Source organism: Sus scrofa, chromosome 8, assembly GCF_000003025.6.
Source record: "Sus scrofa isolate TJ Tabasco breed Duroc chromosome 8, Sscrofa11.1, whole genome shotgun sequence".
NCBI classification, from domain to species: Eukaryota; Metazoa; Chordata; class Mammalia; order Artiodactyla; family Suidae; genus Sus; species Sus scrofa.
In genome coordinates, this window is record NC_010450.4 from 115,461,982 (window position 1) to 115,485,734 (window position 23,753).

The 23,753-nt window shown below is 36.2% G+C and overlaps 2 protein-coding genes across 8 annotated transcripts in view; one reads left to right on the top strand and one right to left on the bottom strand.

The window, feature by feature from the left end:
- Positions 1-14,754, bottom strand: part of AIMP1 (aminoacyl tRNA synthetase complex interacting multifunctional protein 1) — a 39,283-nt gene extending 24,529 nt beyond the window's left edge. The window contains exons 1-4 of one of the 4 annotated variants that reach the window (XM_021100268.1): positions 14,652-14,754; positions 13,088-13,161; positions 2,792-2,896; positions 1,363-1,496 (exon numbers count right to left, since the gene is read on the bottom strand). In XM_021100268.1, the coding sequence (XP_020955927.1) occupies positions 1,363-1,471 (109 nt within the window). In that variant the 5' untranslated portion in view covers positions 1,472-1,496; positions 2,792-2,896; positions 13,088-13,161; positions 14,652-14,754. 4 annotated transcript variants of the gene reach the window in all.
- TBCK (TBC1 domain containing kinase) overlaps positions 14,795-23,753 on the top strand; it is a 226,236-nt gene continuing 217,277 nt past the window's right edge. Inside the window, exons 1-2 of one of the 4 annotated variants that reach the window (XM_021101700.1) lie at positions 14,795-15,276; positions 20,059-20,280. In XM_021101700.1, the coding sequence (XP_020957359.1) occupies positions 20,088-20,280 (193 nt within the window). In that variant the 5' untranslated portion in view covers positions 14,795-15,276; positions 20,059-20,087. Of the gene's footprint in view, positions 15,281-20,058; positions 20,281-23,753 lie in introns of all 4 variants that reach the window. The other 3 variants (XM_021101699.1, XM_021101698.1, XM_021101702.1) reach the window with 3 other exon arrangements.

The following is a 23,753-nucleotide window of genomic DNA, read 5'->3' on the forward strand; positions in this document are numbered from 1 at the left end:
TATTCTCCTTTCTTCCTTTTCAGTCATTACCTTGTCAAAGGGGCTGAATCTTTTATTTCTCTTTCTTCTCTCAGAAGTTGAGCTGGTCAAAATTCAATGAATAAATTAACTTCTAAGATTTGCTCATTATATAGTATGTGTGTTGAAGGTATACCACATCAACCTTGTCAAACATTTAATAAGTAAAATAACTTCAAAGATTTGTTCAATATATAACACATGTATTAAAGATGAGCAACAGGGTATGTAAAAGAAAAGCAGTGATTCTCAGTGGGATTGGTACTACTCCCTAGGTGGGATTTTGGAAATCTGTGAAAGGATTTTTGGTTTGTCACAAATAATGGGAGTCATTACTGGCATTTATTGGACAAAGGTCAGGGATGCCAGATGTCCTGTAATATGCTAGATATTCCCACAAAATGAAAAATCGTCTCACATCCTGCAGGATTTTGCAATGACCCATTGTACCTCTGTATAGATGATAATTCTGTTCATTATTTAAGCCTAGACCCTAACTATTTTGTATATATAAACATTAAGTATTCTTAAATTTTTTATAGAAGTACAGTTTATTTACAATGTGCTAATTTCTGCTGTACAATAAAGTGACTCAGGTAATCATATACCTACACTCTTTTTTTATATTTTTATATATTTTTTTATATTTCCATTATGGTTTACCCCAGGATAATGAATATAGTTTCTTGTGCTATACAGTAGGACTTCATTGCTTATTCATTCTAAATGTAATAGTTTGCATTCACTAACCTCAAATTCCCAATCCATCCCACTTCTTCCCTCCTTCCCCCGGCAACCACAAGTCGTTCTCTATGAGTCTGTTTCTGTTTTCTAGACAGATTCATTTGTGCCATATTTTAAATTCCACACTGAAGTGATATCATGGTTATCCGTCTTTTTCTTTTTGACTAACTTCACTTAGGCTGAGAATCTCTAGTTTTATCCATGTTGCTGCACGTGGCATTATTTTGTTCATTTTATGGTTGAGTATCATTCCATTGTGTACATATACTACATCTTAATCCATTCATCTGTCAATGGACACTTAGGTTGTTTCCATGTCTTGGCTATTGCGAATAGTGCTGCTATGAGCATAGGAGTGCATGCATCTTTTTAAATTGCAGTTTTGTCCAGATATATGCCCAGGAGTGGGATTGCTGGATCATATGGTGGTTTTATATTTAGTTTTCTGAGGAACTTCCACACTATTTTCCATAGTGGCTGTACCAATTTACATTCCTACCATGATTGTAAAGTAATAATGTATGTGGTAAACACATTTTTTTTTTGGTTTTGTCAATATATGAATTCAAGTACCTCCTTAGAAAATTTAAAGTTTCTTACCTGCTTTCTCCTTAAGAATAGCAACTTGCTGCTTAAGATATTCAATAATTTGATCTGCCTCTGCACCCTTCTGTTCCAGTCTCTTCAGAACAGCATCACTGGTTGCCATTTTTGTGAAGAAACGACAGAAAATCCTAAGTGAAAAATCAAAGTGATAAATTATATTGTAGAAGGAATATATGCGTTGTACAGCACACCATGAACAAGCAGTCTGAAAAGAAAAACATTTTCTACTATAACAGAACAGTATGTTAGAAAAACACTTTTTCTGCGCAGAGCAACAAACTAAAGGCACAAAAGTTAATATATTAATTCCTCATTCTGTTTAGAAAAGTAAATCAAAATTTTCCCTAAAAGCAGAAAACATGCCATTTAATTATATTTTAGATCAAAAAGTTTTAAAGAAAGCATTAAAATACTGCAGAATATTATAAAACAGGAAAAATAAGGGAAATAATAACCTTAACTAAGGGATAAATGAGTACCATACTCGTGCTGTGTTCCAAAATAAAGGGCATTGCTAAATTGCTTCTTTTTTTTCTTTTGGTGCCCCTGCAGCATGTGGACATTTCAGGCTAGGAATCTAACCTAAGCCATAGCAGTGGCAAAGCCAGATCCTCAACCTGCTAAGTCACTAGGGAGCTCCTGAATACCTTCTTTAAGTGTTTCTTTTGTATACTGGATATCTCTACTGTTTATTTAACTATGTACAAATTTAAGGAAGAACATGTAAATTAGGCAAGACATATATTAAAAGAAAAAGATCAACAATTAGGAAAACATCAATATTAATCATATACCTACTTAGAAATGTCAGTATATATGCTATAACCTTTGTAAAACAAACTAGAATTTTAATTTTATAATAATAATTCATAGAAATTAGAAAACATCCTCGCTATTGCAGAAAAATGCATACATAAGCAAACATTTTGAGATTAATTCATCATGTTAAAGTTCAAACTGCCAAATATTAAGACAAACAGTCACAGTGACAAAGAACAAGGTTAATAATTAATAATACCATGAACTGCTTTTTTTTTTTACCTAACTTAACATCAATTTATAATTCAAAGTATAATGACACAAGCATTGCTGAAATAATTCTGATTGTAAATAAATGATGCACACTCAATAAGCGGTAGTATTTCTGATGAAGAAAAAATTGGCTAATAAAAGACAAATAAAATACGTTTTGGCTTTTTTTTTGGCTATGCTCACAGCACATGGAAGTTCCTGGGCCAGGGATCAAACCCACACCACAGCAACAACCCAAGCCACAACAATGACAACGCTGGCTCCTTAACCTGCTGTGCTACAGGAGAACTCTAAGACTGTGTTAAAATTTCAAATTATTAGGCAATAATTATCCTATATAAAGAACACTATGAGGTATTTACTTTCTTTTAAAAAGAAAACCAGGAGTTACCTGTTTTCTCAGCAGGTTAAGGATCTGGCATTACCACTGCCGAGGCTCAGGTTGCCACTGTAGCAGAGATATGATCCCTGGCCCTGGAACTTCCGCATGCTGTGGCTAAAACAAACAAAATCAACCCTCAAAAAGTTTTGTGCTGAAGTTGACAATTTATGATACGGAAGCAATTAAATATAAAACTAATGTTGCTAGTATATGAAGAAAATACATAAATGGGAGGGTAATCTGGGAAAGCCACAGTAAACTGCTACATGGACTATTATTTAATAGTTCTAAAAAATAGAGACAAAAACGGTACAAAAATGAAACTGAAGGTGATATACCTTTTATTCTCTGACAATTGTCACAAATTTCAGTGGATACTGAATATCCTGTTGTTGGTGTTCCTCACATGATTGCAAAGCCAGAATTTTTGAGAAAAATACAAATGGACATGTTTGATGAAAATCAATGAGGAAAAGCCATATTCTTGTGAACTTTTAGTATCCTAGCTACAGTATTTTTTTAGCTTGAAATGTTTCTATTTTAGTCTAATACAATAAGTAATGATCAAATATATTCAATAGGTGAAATATAGCTATCACAAATAAGTCAAATAATGAGTATCTGACTTGGCATAATTTGTAACTTTTCCTCCCCTGGCAATGAAAAATTTGATAAGTGATACTAAAATGAACGTGAAATTAATGATACTCTAAAAACCCTATCAAACTTATATTTTAAGTGATATGAAATAAATAGATTTCAGTGTAAAATAGTTCTCATAAATTCAACGGTAGGTCTAGAAAGTCATCTTATCAATACCAGCCAAGTTGCTTATAAAGCAAAAACATGAAACTCATGCGATGACTCACAGAAAAACAGTTTCAAAACTAAGACTAACAATAATTTGCAAAATAGAGATTATAAATCCTAATCTAAGAGAAAAAAAAGATATAATTTTACTGAGATAAGCCTAGTATGTGGAAAATACAATTACAAAAATCAGTTTAAAAATATGGCTTTTATAATACATACTGAAGCACAAGCCTCGGTTTAAGAAGATAGAATACCCTGTCTCAAAACAAAGAAACACAAATGAGCAGACATGTAAATACATGCATACATAAGGGGAAACAAAGCAATAAAGAGAAGTAATAAAACAATCCTCAAAATCTTTGTTAGCTAATGGTATGAAGAGATTAGGAAATAAAAAATGCAAAGACTTGCCATCCCAGTAAAACCAAAATATTATTATCACAAACTAAAAACAGGAAAAGAATTACAGGTAGTTAAGACCAGCTAATAATTTGTTTAGTAGGAGATGGTCTGAGAATCAGTTTCAACCATTTTTGTAAGTAAGCCACATTAAAGGTATTTTTCAATAAAAATGTTCAATAAACCTATCTCACCCACTAAAGAGACATGGGTTATTAAAGAATAAATCAAATGTATGAATCTCTCACTCAAACAGAAATAAGCATGTATAACACCACCCAACTTTTAGGTAATTCTTATGATTTAACTTAAAATATTGCAGGATACTAATATACCATGTATATAAATATATTTAATATATTTAATTATAATACATTAAAATATTATAAAGTAAGTATAATTTATCCCCTGAGCCATAAATTTTAAAATATTGGCTTAGATAAAGGTCTAGCTTTAAATTGCAAATTGGCAAATAAAACCAGGACTTAGAAACAGATATCACCTGAAACATTCAGGAAAAAAAAAATTTAGTTTTAACCAAATAATTGGATAAGGAAAACATGAGAAATAAAGAAGAAAAAAGAAAAAGATGTTATTAACAGAAATGTTAGTAGAAAACATATATTTAGGCCATGAAGTCTTAAAATACTGAAAACAGAGAGGAATCTTACTCAGTCATTCATATAAAAAATAATTATGTATGAAGCCATCTCCAATTTCCTTTAAATATTACTAGGTAATAATAATAAACTGATGTTCACGTTGTCTTTATTATCTGTCAGGTCCTCTTCTAAAGCACTTCAGAATATCTTATTTAATCATTATAATATTATGAGGCACATACTATTTTCATTCCTCCTTATAGAGAATATTGAGAACTTATTTTTTTTAATTTTTTTTCCTTTTTTTTTTTAGGGCCGCACTCATGGCATATGGAGGTTCTCAGGCTAGGGGGTCTAATCGGAGCTACAGCTGCCAGCCTACGCCAGAGCCACAGCAACGCCAGATCTGAGCCATGTCTGCTACCTACACCACAGCTCACGGCAATACCGGATCCTTAACTCACTCAGAGAGGCCAGGGATCAAACCTGCATCGTGGTTCTTATGGGATTCGTTTCCACTGCACCACAACGGGAACTCCCTTGAGAACTTATTTAATAAGAATAGGAAGATAAAAGCTATTTAATAAAAAGAACACAGACTTGTAAATCACAGAGATCTTGGATCGAATTGTATTCTTTGCCCCCTCTAGGACTTAACAGTTGTATTAAGAACTTAGTTAAACTTTCTGAACCTCAGTTTTATTTTTTAAAATGGGGATAATTTTATATGTTGAAACTGTGCCCCATAGATTTAACAGAGGCTGATAACTAAAAGAAATTCTTGAGCTTCACTTACAGAACAACAGATAGGGGAATAGCTTGTAAAGCGCTGCTTGTAAACTGCCTTAACTGATTACATTTGCTTTAGTTATTAATTGCAGACCTTCCCAGCTCCTCACAGCCCAGTTGTTTTACAGGAATTTGTTTTTGTTTTTTTTTTTATAATTTTTTTTTTTATTTTCCCACTATACAGCAAGGGGGTCAGGTTATCCTTACATGTATACATTACAATTACATTTTTCCCCCACCCTTTCTTGTTGTAACATGAGTATCTAGACAAAGTTCTCAATGCTGTTCAGCAGGATCTCCTTGTAAATCTATTCTAAGTTGTGTCTGATAAGCCCACGTTCCCGACCCCTCCCACTCCCTCCCCCTCCCATCAGGCAGCCACAAGTCTCTTCTCCAAGTCCATGATTTCCTTTTCTGAGGAGATGTTCATTTGTGCTGGATATTAGATTCCAGTTATAAGTGATATCATATGGTATTTGTCTTTGTCTTTCTGGCTCATTTCACTCAGTATGAGATTCTCTAATTCCATCCATGTTGCTGCAAATGGCATTATGTCATTCTTTTTTATGGCTGAGTAGTATTCCATTGTGTATATATACCACATCTTCCGAATCCAATCATCTGTTGATGGACGTTTGGCTCATGGAACATTCTCAACAATCGACCACATATTGGGACACAATAAATTTAGGAGCATAGAAATTATCTCAAGTATCTTCTCTGACCACAGTGCCATGAAATTAGAAACCAACCATGGGAAAAGGAAAGAGAAAAAACCTACTACATGGAGACTAAACAACATGCTACTAAAAAACCAATGGGTCAATGAGGAAATCAAGAAGGAAATTAAAAACTACCTTGAAACAAATGATAATGAAGACACAACCTCTCAAAATCTATGGGATGCTGCGAAAGCAGTGCTCAGAGGGAAATTTATAGCAATACAGGCCTTTCTCAAAAAAGAAGAAAGATCCCAAATTGACAACTTAACCCTCCACCTAAATGAATTAGAAAAAGAAGAACAAAAAAGTCCTAAAGTCAGCAGAAGGAAGGAAATTATAAAGATCAAAGAAGAAATCAATAAAATAGAGACTCAAAAAACAATAGAGAAAATTAATAAAACCAAGAGCTGGTTCTTTGAACAGAATAGAGAATCCGGAAATAAACCCTGACACCTATGGTCAATTAATCTTTGACAAGGGAGGCAAGAACATAAAATGGGAAAAAGAAAGTCTATTCAGCAAGCATTGCTGGGAAACCTGGACAGCTGCATGCAAAGCAATGAAACTGTAATTGCAATGTATACATGTAAGGATAACCTGACCCCCTTGCTGTACAGTGGGAAAATAAAAAAAAAAAAAAAAAAAAAAAAAAGAAACTAGAACACACCCTCACACCATGCACAAAAATAAACTCAAAACGGCTGAAAGACTTAAATATACGACAGGACACCATCAAACTCCTAGAAGAAAACATAGGCAAAACACTCTGACATCAACATCATGAATATTTTCTCAGGTCAGTCTCCCAAAGCAATAGAAATTAGAGCAAAAATAAACCCATGGGACCTCATCAAACTGAAAAGCTTTTGTACAGCAAAGGAAACCCAAAAGAAAACAAAAAGACAACTTACAGAATGGGAGAAAACAGTTTCAAATGATGCAACTGACAAGGGCTTAATCTCTAGAATATATAAACAACTTATACAACCCAACAGCAAAAAAGCCAATCAATCAATGGAAAAATGGGCAAAAGACCTGAATAGACATTTCTCCAAAGATATACAGATGTTTTATAGGAATTTGTAGTTAGCACCCCGCGAGCTGGCTGGGGCTGTTTGGAATCACTGACCCTAAAAATGGACACGTACTGGCATCCAAAGAATGGCCTTTTGACGTCAGAGGGTCTGAAAACTCTATTCTCAGATCATGCTTAGTGCCTCTATTTTGAATATGCAGAAACACGTAACCCAAAGGTGCCTGTGCAGAACATAGATAATCTCACCTCTTTCTCAGCCTCCTATCACCTCTCCCCATTTTTAACACCATCCTGCTTATCCCATAAATATCCCAACCCACTGTCTTTTGGGGAGGCGGATCTGAGACTTGTTCTCTGGCCTCCTGGTTAGTGAATAAATTCTTTCTTGGTTGTAAACCTTATCTCAGCCTCTTGCTTGATGCTCATTGAGCAAGCAGACCTAGTTCAATAACATTACCTCATAGAGTTGATACAGGGCAAAATGAGATACTATAAATAATACTTAAGATTTTTGGTACATAGATAACTTACTATATGTCAGATATCAAACAAAATTTTCAGAACAACAAAAAATAGGATCAGGCCACCCAAGATAGCTGTTCTCTTGCTCTCCCTGCTCAACCAGTGCCTTCCACACCAGTGACTGCTTCACCTACACCCTAATTCACATGACTGACCTTCCTACACACTTGCCCCGACCCAGCTAGTGACTGTTCTAACCTTCAGATCAAAATGTCTCCATGATAGCTTATCAAAGAGGCAGTGAGGCCTATGCCCCTCTGCTAGTTTCCCTGCTAACCAAAGAGCTAAGCTGAAGGCAATTCTCCCTATAACTGGTAACTTCTGCCACCCCAAGACTGCTGCCAGGTCCTGCCTGCCATCTGCTGCACGCAGTGGGGTATCAATCCAAGACCTTGCTTCAGACATAAAAGATCTTCCCATCCCTTAAACCTCTGATATCTTTGTCGCTGATTCCAGGCTCTTTTCTTTGGTCTTGAAGGTGGATAAGAACAGGCCTTGAGGGCCTGCGGCATGCAGCCCGACAGATATATATATAAAATCCTCACCTTCAAGAAGCTCACAGTATGTATAGTGGGTTAACCAATGTCATGGTATTCTTTAAATTGTTAGGTATGGTTTTTATGATTTCTTAAGTGTTAAGGATGTAATAAGTAATAAAAAAAATTATAAAGATTGGTATTAGAAATATATAATTTGGCTAAGCCAAAAGTTACTTTCTTTGTGTGAGTGATAAAGTCTGTGGGGGTGATAAATATTAATATAGTTATATAATTCTAAATTTTGTGTTCATAATAGTGTGCAAAATATACCAAAGGACTCCTGCCCTTGCAAATACAAAAGACAACAGCCACCTGAAAATATCTGCACATTTTCCCCTATCTTAACTGTGGTAACTCAAAAGGTACCAGATTTGAGATTAAACAATGGCACACAAAGAAAGACCACTCAGTGGCATACAGTAGATTTCAGTCTGAATGCCTTAAGAAGGTCTTCCAAGGTCTGGTATAACAGTTCTCAGCTCTAGTTCAGAGGATACAGCAATCCAGGATAGAACTTACAAACCATTTAACAGAAGGTGCACTACTGGCCAACAATACCAAGGGAAAAATGTTTTATGAGAATGATGAAAACTATTCTGGTTTAAGAGGAAAAAAAAGAAAAATCCATAATGCTTTCTGCTTAATTTTGCTATGAACCTAAAACTACTAAAAGTCTATTAAGAAAGTTTACTAAATCACAAACTTAGCTAAAGAGCATGTGAATTTGAAACTTGAAAATGCTCTGCGTTCTAATTACTTATGAAAAAGTCCTCAACTGACTACGGAATAATGAATAATTTTCCAAGTTTCCAGAAATCATCATCACTCAAAATACTTATCATATAATGATATATTAGGTTATTTTAAACTATTTTAACTACCACAATATCAAAGACTATTCCACTACAAAGGAAGCCTCATTAAAAGAGGAAAGTGATTGTACTATAGTTCTGGCAATAAGTTTCTGGGCAAAACAAAACTGAGGAATGACTATAAAACACACTAGCTGATGACTAGCGTCTACTTTTTCTCTATTCCTAGATAGCCAGTTTCTTGGCAATATTATCCATGACACCAATATTATAATGTCTTGTGAGATACTGTGGATTAGTTTCTAATCAGATCTATGCGTTGACAAAACTTTTCTCAAATGGTAAGAGCTATTTATGTTTTTAGAATTAGAAGCTCTGGAAACACGTCTTCTAGTACTTGTTGATTAACTGCCATTTAACTTTTTCAAAAATACAAGTAGGATGCCTAAGTTCATGTGAATGCTTTCTAGTAATGTGCAGATAATGACTGGCAGCACTGGCAAGACAGCAGTTTCTTTAAAAAGCATTTATACCCAACAAATCTTGGTTGAATCACATACTACAGATCATGGAACACACTTGGTAAAGTTATTTTATTTCTGTATGCTTCATTTTCTTAATTTACAAAATGAGGATATTTCATCTGACTTCACCTCCTACTTCCTTAACATCTCTTACAGGGGGCTCCTTTTTCTTGATTTGTCCCTTTAATGCTAATGTTCTTGACAGTTTGGTCCTGACCTCTAATCTCTTCTAGGGATTACCAATTGTCACCAGACAGATCAGTATTTGATACAACTAAATGTGAATGCCTTTAAGCAAGGCAAAACAGACTTTATCATTCCCTGTTGTCTGCCATTTATGTGACATGCCAGTCACATAAGTAACCAGTTCCTGACCCCAATTTTTACTTATGGGCCCTAATTTTGAGCAATGTACCAAGTTGATAAAAGAGAGCAAAATTAAACATGTTCTTTGTACCTACTAAGCTGCAGACAAGTTGGGGAAACACTAAAAACTGTTGGAGAAATTTCTTTAAAAGCGGTTATGTTCAGGGCAATAGTGCTTAAAGCTCATGTGTTTTTACCATTTAACCCAGTGCTCATTTCATTACTATGTGCCAACTACTCCACAGTGATTTTCAATTTTACATTGAGTACCTGCTGGATTTCCTTAGTCTTCTCAGAGCATTTAATATGCTAAAATACATATGGTTTCTCACAGATGAAAATGTTATTAAAAGATACATGCTTTTTAGAGCATTTATCATGGGCTAAATACTTTACACAGATCTTCTATGGATACTATAATTATCTCAATTACACAGAAGAAAATGAAATAAAATTAATTTGATCAGGTCATGTGGCTAGTTAGTAAATGAGAACTGAAACATAGGTCTGTCTTTTTTTGGAATTAGCTCTTTTGATGCCCAAGTTATAATTTCTGTAAATGATATAGTTTTGAAGCATTTTCTAAAATATTTACCCACAGACTCCTAACCAAGGAACACCTATTAACAGTCATTGGAGCTAGTATTTTCTAAAACAGTTTGGTTTAATCTGTGCCAAAATTTTTACAAAAAGGTTATGAAATTAAAATAGATGTAATATTTAATTCTGTGCACAGTAATCACAAATATAAAACATTTATAGGGAAAGAGAAGAGAAACAGAGAAAACAGTATCCTGAGCATGACAACTGCGTCTGGATAGTGAGAGGCAAGATTTTTTTTCCCTCTACTAAACCCAAGTAATAAGAAGTAGACATTTTTATGATAAAAAGCTTTTGAAAAATATTATATAAATTATTCTACCCTTTCACATTAATGCTGTCCATCTCAACATAATCACCATACTACATCAAACCTAAAATGCCACTGTAAGATGCCTCTAATCATAAAATTAGGTAAAGCTGATTTTACCAAATTTGTGAATTTAGACGACATCCTAATCATTAAAATACAGACACACACGTAAAAGATTATTTCTGAGATTCCTATTATTTCTAAATGGCTTCCCCTTACCTCAGCAATCTCCTCAGGGGTCTCCTCTATTCTGATTTTAATCGCCAGGTCTTTTTATCCCCTCTTTTTTTAAATAACAAATCCCCTACTCCAGTTTCTCAATGTTAGGAACCAAATATAAATTATTGCTTTGAAATGGAAGTTTTAAGCGCAGATTTTCATTTTTACTTTACAGTATAGAGAACTCTACAAAAATTTGGAGGTATTTCTCTACTTCTCCAAATATCTGATTTCACCGTTTCAGACTGCAATTAGGTAAAAATTTATATTCTTCTTAGACATGCCAAGTACTGCATTTCATTAAATCTAAGATACCAACCTAAGGCTCCAATCATAAGATGTTGTTTTATTTTATGTACCATTAAGAAAAAAACATGGCTGGGTGTTCCCTTTGTGGCTCAGCAGTTAACAAACCCAACTAGGATCCATGAGGATGTGGGTTCCATCCCTGGCCTTGCTCAGTGGGTTAAGGTCGCAGACGGGGCTTGGATCCTGGGAAACTGCATATGCCTCGGATGTGGCCCTAAAAAGCCTCCCCGCCCACCAAAAAAAAAAGAGAGAGAGAGAAAAAGAAAAAATATGGCTGATTTGACAGACTCAGTATCATCTTGCACTTAGTTACACACAGCCTTTATCATGCACCGAAACACTTCTAAACTTAGCACTATTTTTATTTTATCACTCTTATGTTTCCATGTATTTCTGCATACACAATAACTTTTTATTTTAAACGCTAAATAATCTTTTAAAGGATACTTAAGAGATTAAAGTCAACAACTATATACCAACAGTGCACATAACTCAAATGAACTGATGACAATATTATTAGTTATGATCAAGCTTGCTGAGTGAGGGCATTGACAACTATGTCACAATTGCTATTCAGTCTATGGTGATTTTAAAACATCAACAATCATAGAATACCCCACTATTTCAGAACTGAAAATATGAGAAAAAAATGTGCATATCATACTTGATGAAATGTAGCAATTTTAATCACTTTTTTCGTCTTTTCTCCTGCCATCATCCTTATTCTCACCTCCCAAACTTCTTTCTTCCATTTGCTTCCTAATTGCCAAGTTATCCTACTCTGAGAACATCTTTATTACAGTTCTACACAATGTATCACTAGGTTAACACCTCTACTAGGATTTAAAACGTGTCAAAAGTCAGGATTTTTAAAACGGTAAATAATAAAATTATATTTTTTGAAAACAATACATCCTAGAGACACTCAAAGTACACAGCAGCTACAACCAGCAGTAATTCCAGCAGTCTTCTAGTAACCTAGGTCAAAATAAAGATCTAAAACTATGCTTTTTGTTAAAGTTCATTTTCTTCTTTTTTGGGGAGGGGTATTGGGGGGTGCGGGGGACATGTTCTGGGCCTGTGTAAGTTCCTGGACCAGGAATTAACCCCATGCCAGAGCAGTGACCTAGGCTGCTGGAGTGACAACACCGGAAACTGCGCCAGAAGGAAACTCCTTGTGTTTTTGTTTTTTTTTTAACGTAATTTGGGAATGAATTCAAATTCCAGCTCCAGCTCTGCCATTCATTAGCTGTATGACTTGTTTTAGTTTTTAAAGTTTTTACATAATGATTTGATATTTGTACATATTCCAAGATGATCACATATTCTAAGATTAATACCTTCACGTATAATTACAAATTTCTTTTTCCTGTGATGAGAACCTTCAAGATCCAATATCCTAGCTATTTTCTAATCTGCAGCACAGTATTAACTACAGTCACCATGCTGTACATTACATCCCTATAACATATTCATTTTATAACTGGGAATTTGTTCCTATTTTTGATTGTTTTTCTTCACTCACCAGAGAGGCTTCTTCCCCATTACTTATGAGGACACAGGGTATTCTGGAAGGTTTAAGGGATGGCAATGAGAGCATGGCTACAAAAAGACAGCCCATGTTTTTCAGATACTGTGGTCATTAACACAGAAAACCTTTCCAGTGATATAAGCTAAGATTTTAAAAGGGGTATGTGAAGGTCTCCTATAGCTCTCTTATAAAACAAGGTCATCTTTTACCTGACTCAGATTTTCTTCAGTAGGATTTAACCAGACCTTTCCTTTGGCACTCACCACTGTACTTTTTTCAATTCCTGTCACAGAACACAGTTAATAATATTAGCTATTACTTTAATGGGCCATGCATTGTCATTTCATCTCTACAATCTTATCTGGCACTATTTCTCTTCTATAGATAAACTCAGAGAAATTATGTAACTTGTCTAAATCCACTCATATATTAAATGGTAAAGCCATGACTTTAACTTGTGTTTGTTACTCCAAACCTCACAAAGTCATTTCTAAAGTGTTTCCCAAGCCTAATTAGAGAACATTAACTCACCATCCATTAATATGCTCATGCTCTAAATTAAGAGCACTTAGAATCTGACTGGCCATTTCTTACCAACCCTAGTTAAGCCATCATAATGTCTCCTATGGATTCCTGTAAAAGCCTCCTACCTGGTCTTCTTCCTTCCCCTCTATTTACTTAATTATGTTTTTGTTTTGTTTTGTTTTTTTTACCACCATACCTGTGGCAAATGGAAATTCCAGGAGGTAGGTTGGGGTCTAATCGGAGCTGCAGCTACAGGTCTAGGCCACAGCCACAGTCAGGCCAGGCCAGACCCAAGCCCATTCTGCGACTTACTAGGGAACTTGCTCCCACCGAGCGGGGCCAGGAAGGGCACCGCATCCTCACACTGTGTCAGGTTCCCAACCAACCCACTGAGCCCCACTGGGTACTCCACTTTGTTCTTGAGATCAGCCAGAAAAACCCTTTTTAAAAGGAAATCAGATTACATAACTTAACTAGTCAAAACTGTCCAAAGGCTTAAAATGCGCTGAAGATCCTTCATGACTCTCAGATTCTGTCTCCAGCTTTTACCCCTTCACTCAACTCTGACGTAAGGTTTCTTTGCTGTTCAGCAGAGATTTCTGCCCCATGGTCTTGGCAAAATCTATGCCTTATGACTGATTGCACGTCCCCAAAAATATCCTTAAGACTAATTCTCTTGCTTCTGACAGCTCTTAACTCGAGAGCCATCTTTTCCGTGTAACCTTCTCTGGTCACAATAAAATTCCGACTTGCTTTGCTACTTTTCTTTTCAGAACTCATTACGACCTAAGATATGGTATGTTTTCTTAACTTTGTTTAGTGTGTGTCCCCCTCAATAAAATGTGAATTACAGGGAGCCAGGAATTTTTGTCTGTTTCGTTCATTGCTTTGTATCAGAGCCTAAAACAGGGCTTGGACATGGCGGGCGCTAAGTAAGTTGTAGATTAAATTAATTCCTGTCACCGCCCTCCCCATCCCAGTTCTCTCTCTCTCAAATAAACATGTTTGTGCAATATCTTTTCCAGTAACATCCTTCCCCTTGACCTCGCATTCCATTTCCCAAACTTGGTTCCTTCAAAAGATCCCAGGCTCTTCCCTGGCTCCTCACGCCAAGAGTGGCGCCGCTGCGAGCTGACTCCCTCCTAGCACCTGCCGGCCGGGTTCTACCTCCCGAAGGCCAGTAAGGGAAAGGGGACTCCAAATGATCGTAATCCCCCTATCCCGAGACCCTCTGCGGAAAACACTCACATGAATTGGTGGACAGGGAACCCCGGCAGCCTCTGCCCGGAGCAGGAAGGGACTGCCTCCCGCTCACGACGGCAGTGAGAAAGGACCCAGTTAGGTGTCCCTGCTAAACGCCTTAGCGGTCCGCAGACTCGACAGCAAGCTCTGTGGCCCTCGTCCTGTGCGCAGCCACATCACACTCCCCGTCGCTCATTCCTCCAGCCAATAACGCCAACCCTTCTGCACCTCTTCCTCGATCGCTATATTTCGTCGCCAGGTTGGGCAAGAGGCAAGACGCCGGACGTCGGGGTCTTTCCTTAGAGTGCCCTCGCGGAGGCTGTGAGGTCAGAGGAAACGGCCTGGAAGAGCTGGGGCTTGGGCGAGACCTAGGAGCCGTCACCGGAAAGCGCCAGGCTCGCGTTCCTGGCCAGATTCCGAGCTGGCAACTCTGGCTGATTTAGCTCGTGGGCAAAGGGCAATCTCTGAGCTCCCGACATCCAGAAGCAGTGTCTTCTGTAGTAGCACCTTAAATGCGGAGCCCGGTGCCCTAAGCGATTAGCGGCAACACCAGCCACAGCGACAGCGCTGGGGCCCTGTGTAGAAGCTCCATCCCCTTGTCTTTGGTCAGCCTGCGTCCCCAAACCCAGAGGCAGGTATTTGGGTTTCCCAGTTTTCTGTGTCGTAGTGGGTGGGACTGTTGGGAATGTAGAGGAAGGTTAGGTGTAGCGAGTGGCCCTGCACTTGCGCCCGGAGTGATAGAAGCCACCAGTGCAGTTTGCTGGTTGCTTAGTACCTTCTCCTTCCTTACCTTCAGCCCGCCTTCCCGCTACACACTCGAGACCTCTGTGAACTGCTGGCAGCTTTTTGAAAGTAACCGCTGCCTGACTGTTGCAGGGGAAGTTTGCAAGAGGAGCTTAGAGAATGTGAAATCGGCTCTCCATTGCTCAGCAGAGATTCCAAACTCTTGCTTTGGTTGCTTTCTGGATTTCAGAGATTTAGTCATTTGTCAAGATGTGACATTCCCTTGTGCAGTGGAAGAATGTGAACAAATGAAAGTTGCTTTGGAATTGTCAGTGGTTGCTTTTCAAGGCCTCTTGTTCCTGTTTTTGTTTGCGACAGAGAGACAGCTTTTTGAAGGAAAGCATATAAAATAAGTGAAGTAGTATTAACCCATTGAAGAAATGTGTAAACTGTTTTATTCATAATGAAATAAGCATCTCTTGTCCTTTTTTTGACCCTTTTTTTCCCTTATTTGATCCATTTCCATTTTAAGTTCTTTGAGGGCAGATTTCGTGTCCTGATTTCCTGGTTGGTCCTGAAGCTAGAAAAACACCTGACTTAAAATAGGAACCTCAAAATATTTGTGGAATGAATGAATTTTCAAACCTAACTGCTTATGTTGTTTTTACTCAACTAATCTCTCACCTCAGCTATTTTTTTCCCACTGTTTTTTCCCCCACTCACCAAGTGTGAGCACATCCATGTGTGTGCATTGTTATGTATGAGCCATTTCAGGTGCACCATCTAAGACATAGTTGAAGCAGAACACTGATGAAATCATTCATGCTAGTTTTTTTAATCTTTTTGAATCATTTGCATTTTTTGTATTTTGTTATTTGATTTTTATTTGTCTAAGTGATCGAGGTGTCTAATCGAAGATCACATTATAGTATAAAAGGATTGCATAATAAAATGTAGCAGTTCAGTGTCCTCCTTCCCATCCTCAGTCACATTCCTTCAGAGCTAACCACTTAACGTTTTCTAATATTTAGGTCTGTGTGTTGGATAATAAGCTAAATTGCTAATTCTTTTTTTAAATTGACTTCTTAAGATAGCGCACACTACCACCATCTCTCTTCCCCCAATTTTAGGATAGTTCCCACAAATTTAGTTTTTGTATTGGTTAGTTTTATAATTTTAAACAATATATGTAAACAACTTTTTTCACATCAAAAAATTTTTTTCACATCAGAGTATTTTTTTGTTTTTTTCAACATCAAAAATATGCATATTTGACTCCTTTTTTTGGTAGACTGAGGAAAGTAGTGACTCTACCTTACCCTTTATCACTGCACAAATCATATTGATTCCCATCTTACTTTAGATGGAACTTTACTTAATACACTGTCAAAGTTAATAATAGTTACAAGATATTTCATAACTGCAATTGCCTTTTGCTTTATGTGCTAAAAACAAGTAAAATGCTACAATATTAATTATGTCTTTGTAAATAATCTGCAGTGCAGAGCCAAGCTTGCTATGATATATTTCCTTCCCAGTATTTTAATTTAATGACTTATGTGCCACACTCATGAGAAAATTTCTAATGTCAAATTGATTCTTCTTTCTCTCTGATATCAAAAATTATGCCATGGTTAAGTGTGCTTAATTTTTTGGATTATATATTTCTCATATAGTTTTTGACCCTTTTCACTTTTACAAAGGATTTTGTACTTTCTTTGAGGGAATGATGTATATGCTTTGTTCACCCCATCTTCTCACTCTGTGTGAGGAGCTTCTGTGCCATTTCTCTGCTTGAAGGCATTCCCCTTGGAGCCCACTTCCTTCTGCTTAGTTTGAACAGATTGTTTTCTAGTCCTTTTGTACAGCTTCTGTACTAGGTTATTTTCCTTGAATTCTTGAATAAGATACATTGATTCTTACATTGATTCTTAACCCTACATCTTTTATTACTTGTCTTTCTCCTCAGTTTTGATAGAATACCTCCTAAGGGAGCTTTTCATAAAAGATATGTGGATGGTGATTTTATTTTCTTTTTTAATTTTGTACAGCTATAAATTATTGATAGTTTGGCCATATATAGAAACAAAATTACAAATTTTCAAGTGTTCCTCATCTTTTAACTTCCATTACTGCTCATCAGAACATGAGAATGCCAGTGGGATCTTGATTTGTTAATGCCTAAACTATTTATTTTCTCTCTGAAATGATTAAACTTTTTAGTTATGCTTGATGCTTAGAAAATTTGTGGATGGCATGTCTTGGTATGAGTTTATTCTCCTTACAATGAACTCATTTAAAGAGCTAGTTTAAATATCTCAGTGTGGGTCTTTCTTTTTTTTTTATTTATTCATCTTGAAATTAGAAGCTTTTTAAATTTGAGGGTACATATGTCCCTTCAACTGCCAGGAATTTTCTCCTTTTGTATCTTTCATAATTTATTCTTCTTTATTTTTATCTTTTCTCCTTTTTTGGAAGTGCTGGCAAGGTGATCGTTGAATTCTTGGCTTGATTCACTAGGTCTGTTACCTTTTATGTTTTTATTTTTTTGCTTGTTTGCTCCAAGTTCTGAGAAATTGTCTCAACTTTATTTTCCAATACCTTTTTAGTTTGGGAATCATATGTTTAATTTCCAAGCACTCATTTTAAAATTATTCTTTTCTCATATTCTCCTAATTTTGTTTCATTTTTCTTTTTTTTAATATGATGACATTTACATATATTAAAATTCACTGATTTTAAGAGACCAGTTTGATGAGTTTTGATACATGTAAACAATCATGTGACAACCGCAATCCCAATCATGATAAACAACATGTTTAATTCTCCAAAAAGTTCCTATTGCCCTATTCAATCCCATCTCCCCTGCCCAAGACACTATATTCTCCTTTTTTATCAGTACAGTTTAGAACTGTAGTTCTGGAACTATATGTAAATGGGATATGAACTCTTCTATGTCTACTAGTTTCATCAGTATTGTTGAAATACATCCATATATTGGCATGTATATTCCTTTTTTTGTTGTTTTTGAATAGCATTCCTTTGGATGAACATGCTACAACTGGTTTATTAACTGTGACACTTACATCGCTTCCAGCCTTGTGCTGTTACAATTAAAACTACTGTGAACATTCTCATGCAAATAATTTTATGGACAAACATCTTAATCTTTCTTTGGTAAATACCCAGCAGGAGTGGAATTTCTGAGTCATAAAGGGTATTTTTAACCTTAGAACAGTTTTCCACAGTTTTTCAAAGTTCTTATTTCATTGCTTCCATCAGCAGCAAAGTTATCAGCTCCAGTTCCCTTTTTTCTCAACACTTGGTATTGCTAATTACTCACATATGAGCCAGGGCACTTTTTTGGTTTATTTTATTATTTGCCGTTTATGTTGTAATCTTTCATCAGCTATCTGATCATTCCTGGGCAGTTCATTATTTAAGAATTAAGAAAGACCATCTGATAATACAGCAGGAGTAATTACATATGAGGGGAGAATATATTCAAAAATATATTCTGCTGACTCTTCTGTTCTTCAGCCTTTCAAATTATCTTTCTTTCCTCAGTCTTCTGACTGCTGTTCGACATTGTTCCTGCCTTCTCCGAATCCGAAGAGGCTGAGCAAACCTTTTGGCTATTTATATATAGGTTGTAGTTTCCTTCTTTGTTTCTTGTGACAATACTCTTCCATATGCAAAATGCTTTACAGGAGTTTCTTGTAGTCTTTCATCAGCTCAGGGCCTTTTTCTGTCCTCTTCCTTGTTATGAGTTTATACATTTTAAAACTGTTCTTTTTAATGTTTTAATATGGTTTCTGGGCAGACATATAAAAAGCAGTCTATTATCTTGATTTAGCATTCCAGATTTTTATTGTGAAAGCAGAGAAGTGAAGTATGTAGTGTTTTGCCAAGGGAATGTCTTTCTAGTGAGACACTTGGGTAGGAGAGATTTTTTTTGTTGGGGGACCTTTTTTGTTGTGGTTGCCATAATGTGATTCAGATTTTGTGAGTTTCTTAATCTCCAGGCTGTGCCGTTATATAACTCTGGAGCATCATTTGCCTGGGAATCTACGCTGCTTGGACCCCTCAGAATCTACACATAGAACATGTGTTTCTAACCTGGAGGCAGAAGCATCTGTCAAGATCATTGAGGGGAATAAAACAGATCACTTGTAAAGCACCTAGCACAAAAACAAAAATTGATTAGTTATTTAAGTAACCGTACAGCTCTGTTATCTAGTTTAATTTTTAATACTACTAATACAGTCCTTGATTATTTAAAGTTTCTGCTTTGTATCCTTATTCCCTCTTTCCTGACTTCCCTCACCCTGAGAAAAGGAAAAGTTCTTGATAATCTATGGGTTACTTATGTTTCAGATAGAGAGAAGAGCCTTATTGATAAAAAATATGCAATAACAGACTTTTTCTAAACTCTTGAAACTGTCAGATATCATTGAAGAGGGAATGTTCTGTCTGAAAAATCTTTATTTAGAGTTTCAATGTAAATTTATGATTCAGTGGTGTTTCCTCTTTGATATTATCTTGAAATTTTTAAACTTTGATTTTTTTTTACTGTAAAATATATAGATTAGCATTTTCCTTCAAGTTATGTGTAGTTAATCATGTTTAAGGTGAGAAAACACTTGCTTAATGTTTAGTTGATCTTTCAAAAAATTCTCTCCTTTTCTAGATTACCTTGGAAGATCTAAGACTCTGAAAATGTTTCCCTTGAAGGATGCTGAAATGGGTGCCTTTACCTTCTTTGCCTCAGCTCTGCCACATGATGTTTGCGGAAGCAACGGGCTTCCTCTCACACCAAATTCCATCAAAATTTTAGGGCGCTTTCAAATCCTTAAGACCATCACCCACCCCAGACTGTGCCAGTATGTGGATATTTCTAGGGGAAAGCATGGTGAGTTTTTGTTCTCTCCTCTTCTGCGTTCTCTACCCTGTGACTCTGGCTAGGTTATAAACATATAAAGTAACCAATATGTGTGTGTATGTTTGCCCTCACCTTTCTCTCCAGCCAACCTGAGTCATTTCAGTTTTCCTGACTATGATCGAATGATTAATATTTCTCAGATATGAGAATCAAGAATTTTAATTTTCTGTTTCAAAGAAACTACCTTTTTTCAACCGCATTTCTTCTGTAAGGAGATGAAAGTTCTAATGTTAGAAACTTTAAAATTATCTATTTTAATGTATTTCATGATTAAAAGTAATAATTTGGGCTAAGTTGCTTTGAATGAAAAGAGTCACCAATTTTTTTCCTTTGTGAGCTGCCTTAGTCTTTTCATATAGGATTCCATTTAGAAAAGTTGACCTCTATTGGTTAAAAAGTCAGTGTTTTTTAGGAAGGTGTTTATTGCCTTTAATAGTAGAGTCAGTTTCTTCCATAGCCCGTATCTTAGTCCATTCTGGCTGCCAAACAAAACACCATAAACTGAGTGGCTTATAAACAAGAAGCATTTATTTCCATAGTTCTTGAGGTTAGGAAGTCCAAGATTCAGGCACCAGCAGACTCCATGTCTGGCAAGGCCCACTTCCTCATTGAGAGCCATCTCACTGAAACCTCCCATGGTGGGAGGGGCAAGGGAATGCTCTCAGGCCTCTTCTGGAAAAGCACTGATCCCATTCATGAAGCTCCAGGCTTATGATCTAATCACCTGCCAAAGTCCTTCACCCCAAACACCATCGCTCTGAGGGGTTACTTGTCAACATAGGGATTTGGTGGGGGCACAAAAATGTTCAATCTGCAGCACCCAGAAGATGCTTATGGAGGCAATGTTTTAATTATTTAAAAATTAATTTTGAAAGCTTAATAGCATGCTGGGATTCTATTTCTTAAAATTATGTTAAACGCATTTTGGTGAAATGTATTTAATTTTTCTAACAAAATGTGTTTTTTTGAAAATTAATCCTATATATTTGCTGATGTTATACTGTTTTTATTCCTATAAAAATAACATTTTCATGTAGTTCAATCTAATATTAAAGACTATCAAAAAACTATGAAATGGGGGAATCCAATTGTGGCTCAGTGAGTTAAGAATCTGACTAGTATCCATGAGGATGCGGGTTCCATTCCTGGTTTCATTCAGCAGGTTAAGGGATCTGGAGTTTAGGTCACGGATGTGGTTCGATTATGGCATTTCTAGGGCTGTGGCCTAGGCCGGCGGCTGCAGTTCATATTCAATCCCCAGCCTGAGAACCTACATATGCCCTGCACATGGGGCTCTAAAAAGACCCCCCAAAAAAATGCAAAATGTATTTTCTTTATTGTTTTGCTGAGAAACAGACTAAATAATACTTTCGAGTACTCTAGGTTATACCTCTTATAAGTAGTTGCTCTGAAATTTTATAGACTTCGAGTAGAAAATATTTTTGTAATAAATATTATCAATGGCTAATATTTATTATTTATTATGCTTTAGGCAGCATTGTAAGTGCTTTACACTTAATTAATTAGATTAATTAGTTTAATCTGTACAACCTTACCGTGAGGTAGAAAATATTATTTTTATTTTACAGATAAAGAAGTTGAGGCACTGAGCAATTAAGTAGCATAGGAACTTTTGGCAAGTTTGTTGTTGAAGTTTAAAAATAAACAAAAAAATCTTTTTGCAAAACTTTTATTTAATAAATGGCTTCAGTGACCTTAACTAAATAGTGGAAATAATTTGGGGCTTTTATCTTTTTTATCTTTTTTTTTTTTTTTTTTGTCTTTTCTAGGGCTGCACATGCAGCATATGGAGGTTCCCAGGCTAGGGGTCCAGTTGGAGCTGTAGCCTCTGGCCTACGCCACAGCCACAGCAGTGCCAGATCTGAGCTGTGTCTGGGACCTACACCACAGCTCATGGCAACGCCAGATCCTTAACCTACTGAGGGAGGCCAGGGATTGAACCCGCAACCTCATGGTTCCTAGTCGGATTCATTAACCACCAAACCATGACAGGAACTCCAGGGCTTTTAATATAACAAAATAATTGATAGATACTGTCAATCCCTGAAAGCCTCCAACCCTACCACACCTCCATCCAATTACAAACTCTAAAGAATTTCAACGTGTGGGTTGGCGTATTTCCAAAACCACTTCAAACTTGTCAATATAGTAGAATCTTATTATCGTCTGCAGTGAGTGACCATAATTATTTTTTAATGAAATTTTTATTTTATATTTGAGTATAGTTGATTTATGGTATTGTGTTACTTAAAAGTATATAGCAAAGTGATTCTGTTATGTGTATACCTATATCTATTCTTTCTCACATTCTTTCTCACATAGGTTATTACAGAATATTGAGTAGAGTTCCCTGTGCCATATTGTAGGTCCTTATTAACTATTTTATATATAGTAGTGTGTATATATTAATTCCATACTTCTAATTTATGTCTCCCTTGCCATCTTTCCACTCTGTTAACCATAAAATAGTTTTCAAAGTTAATGAGTCTGTGTCTGTTTTATAAATTAGTACATTTGTATGATTTTTTAATGTGATTATCACATAAGTGATATCATATTATAATTCTCTTTTGCTTTAAAATTTTTTTTTTCCTTTTTCAGTTGCACCTCAGCAAATGGAAATTCCTGGGCCAGGGATCAAATCTGAGCCGAATATGCAATCCGTACCACAGGTGTGGCAAAATCTGATCCTTAACCCACTGTGCTAGGTTGTGGATTGAACCAGCAACACCACAGAGACAAGCCAGATCCTTTACCCACTGTGCTACAGTGGGACCCCTATTTTTGTCTTCTGACTTACTCCACTTAGTATGATAATCTCTAGGTCTATCCATGTTTCTGTAAATGGTATTATTTAATTCTTCGTTATGGCTGATCAGTATTCCATTGTATATATGTACCACATCTTCTTAATCCATTTCTCTGTCAATAGAAATTTAAGTTGCTTGCATGTCTTGGCTACTGTAAATAATGTTGCTGTGAACATTGCATGCATGAAATGCATGTATCTTTTTGAATTATGGTTTTGTCAGGATGTATGCCCAGGAATGGAATTTCCGGATCATATGGTAGCTCTGTTTTTAGTTTTCTGAGGAACTTCCATGCTATTTACACCAATTTACATTCCTACCAATATTATAGGAGGGTTCTCTTTTCTTCACACCCTCTCCAACACTTACTGTTTGTAGACTTTTTGATGGTGGCCCTTATGACTGGTGTGAGGTGATACCACATTGTAGTTTGTTTGTTTGTTTTGCTTTTTAGGGCTGCACCTGTGGCATATGGAAGTTCCTAGGCTAGCGGTCAAATCGGAGCTACAGCTGTTGACCTACACCAAAGCCACAGCAACACGCTGAGTCTATGACCTACACCACAGCTGACGGCAACGCTGGATGCTTGACCCACTGAGTGAGGCCAGAGAT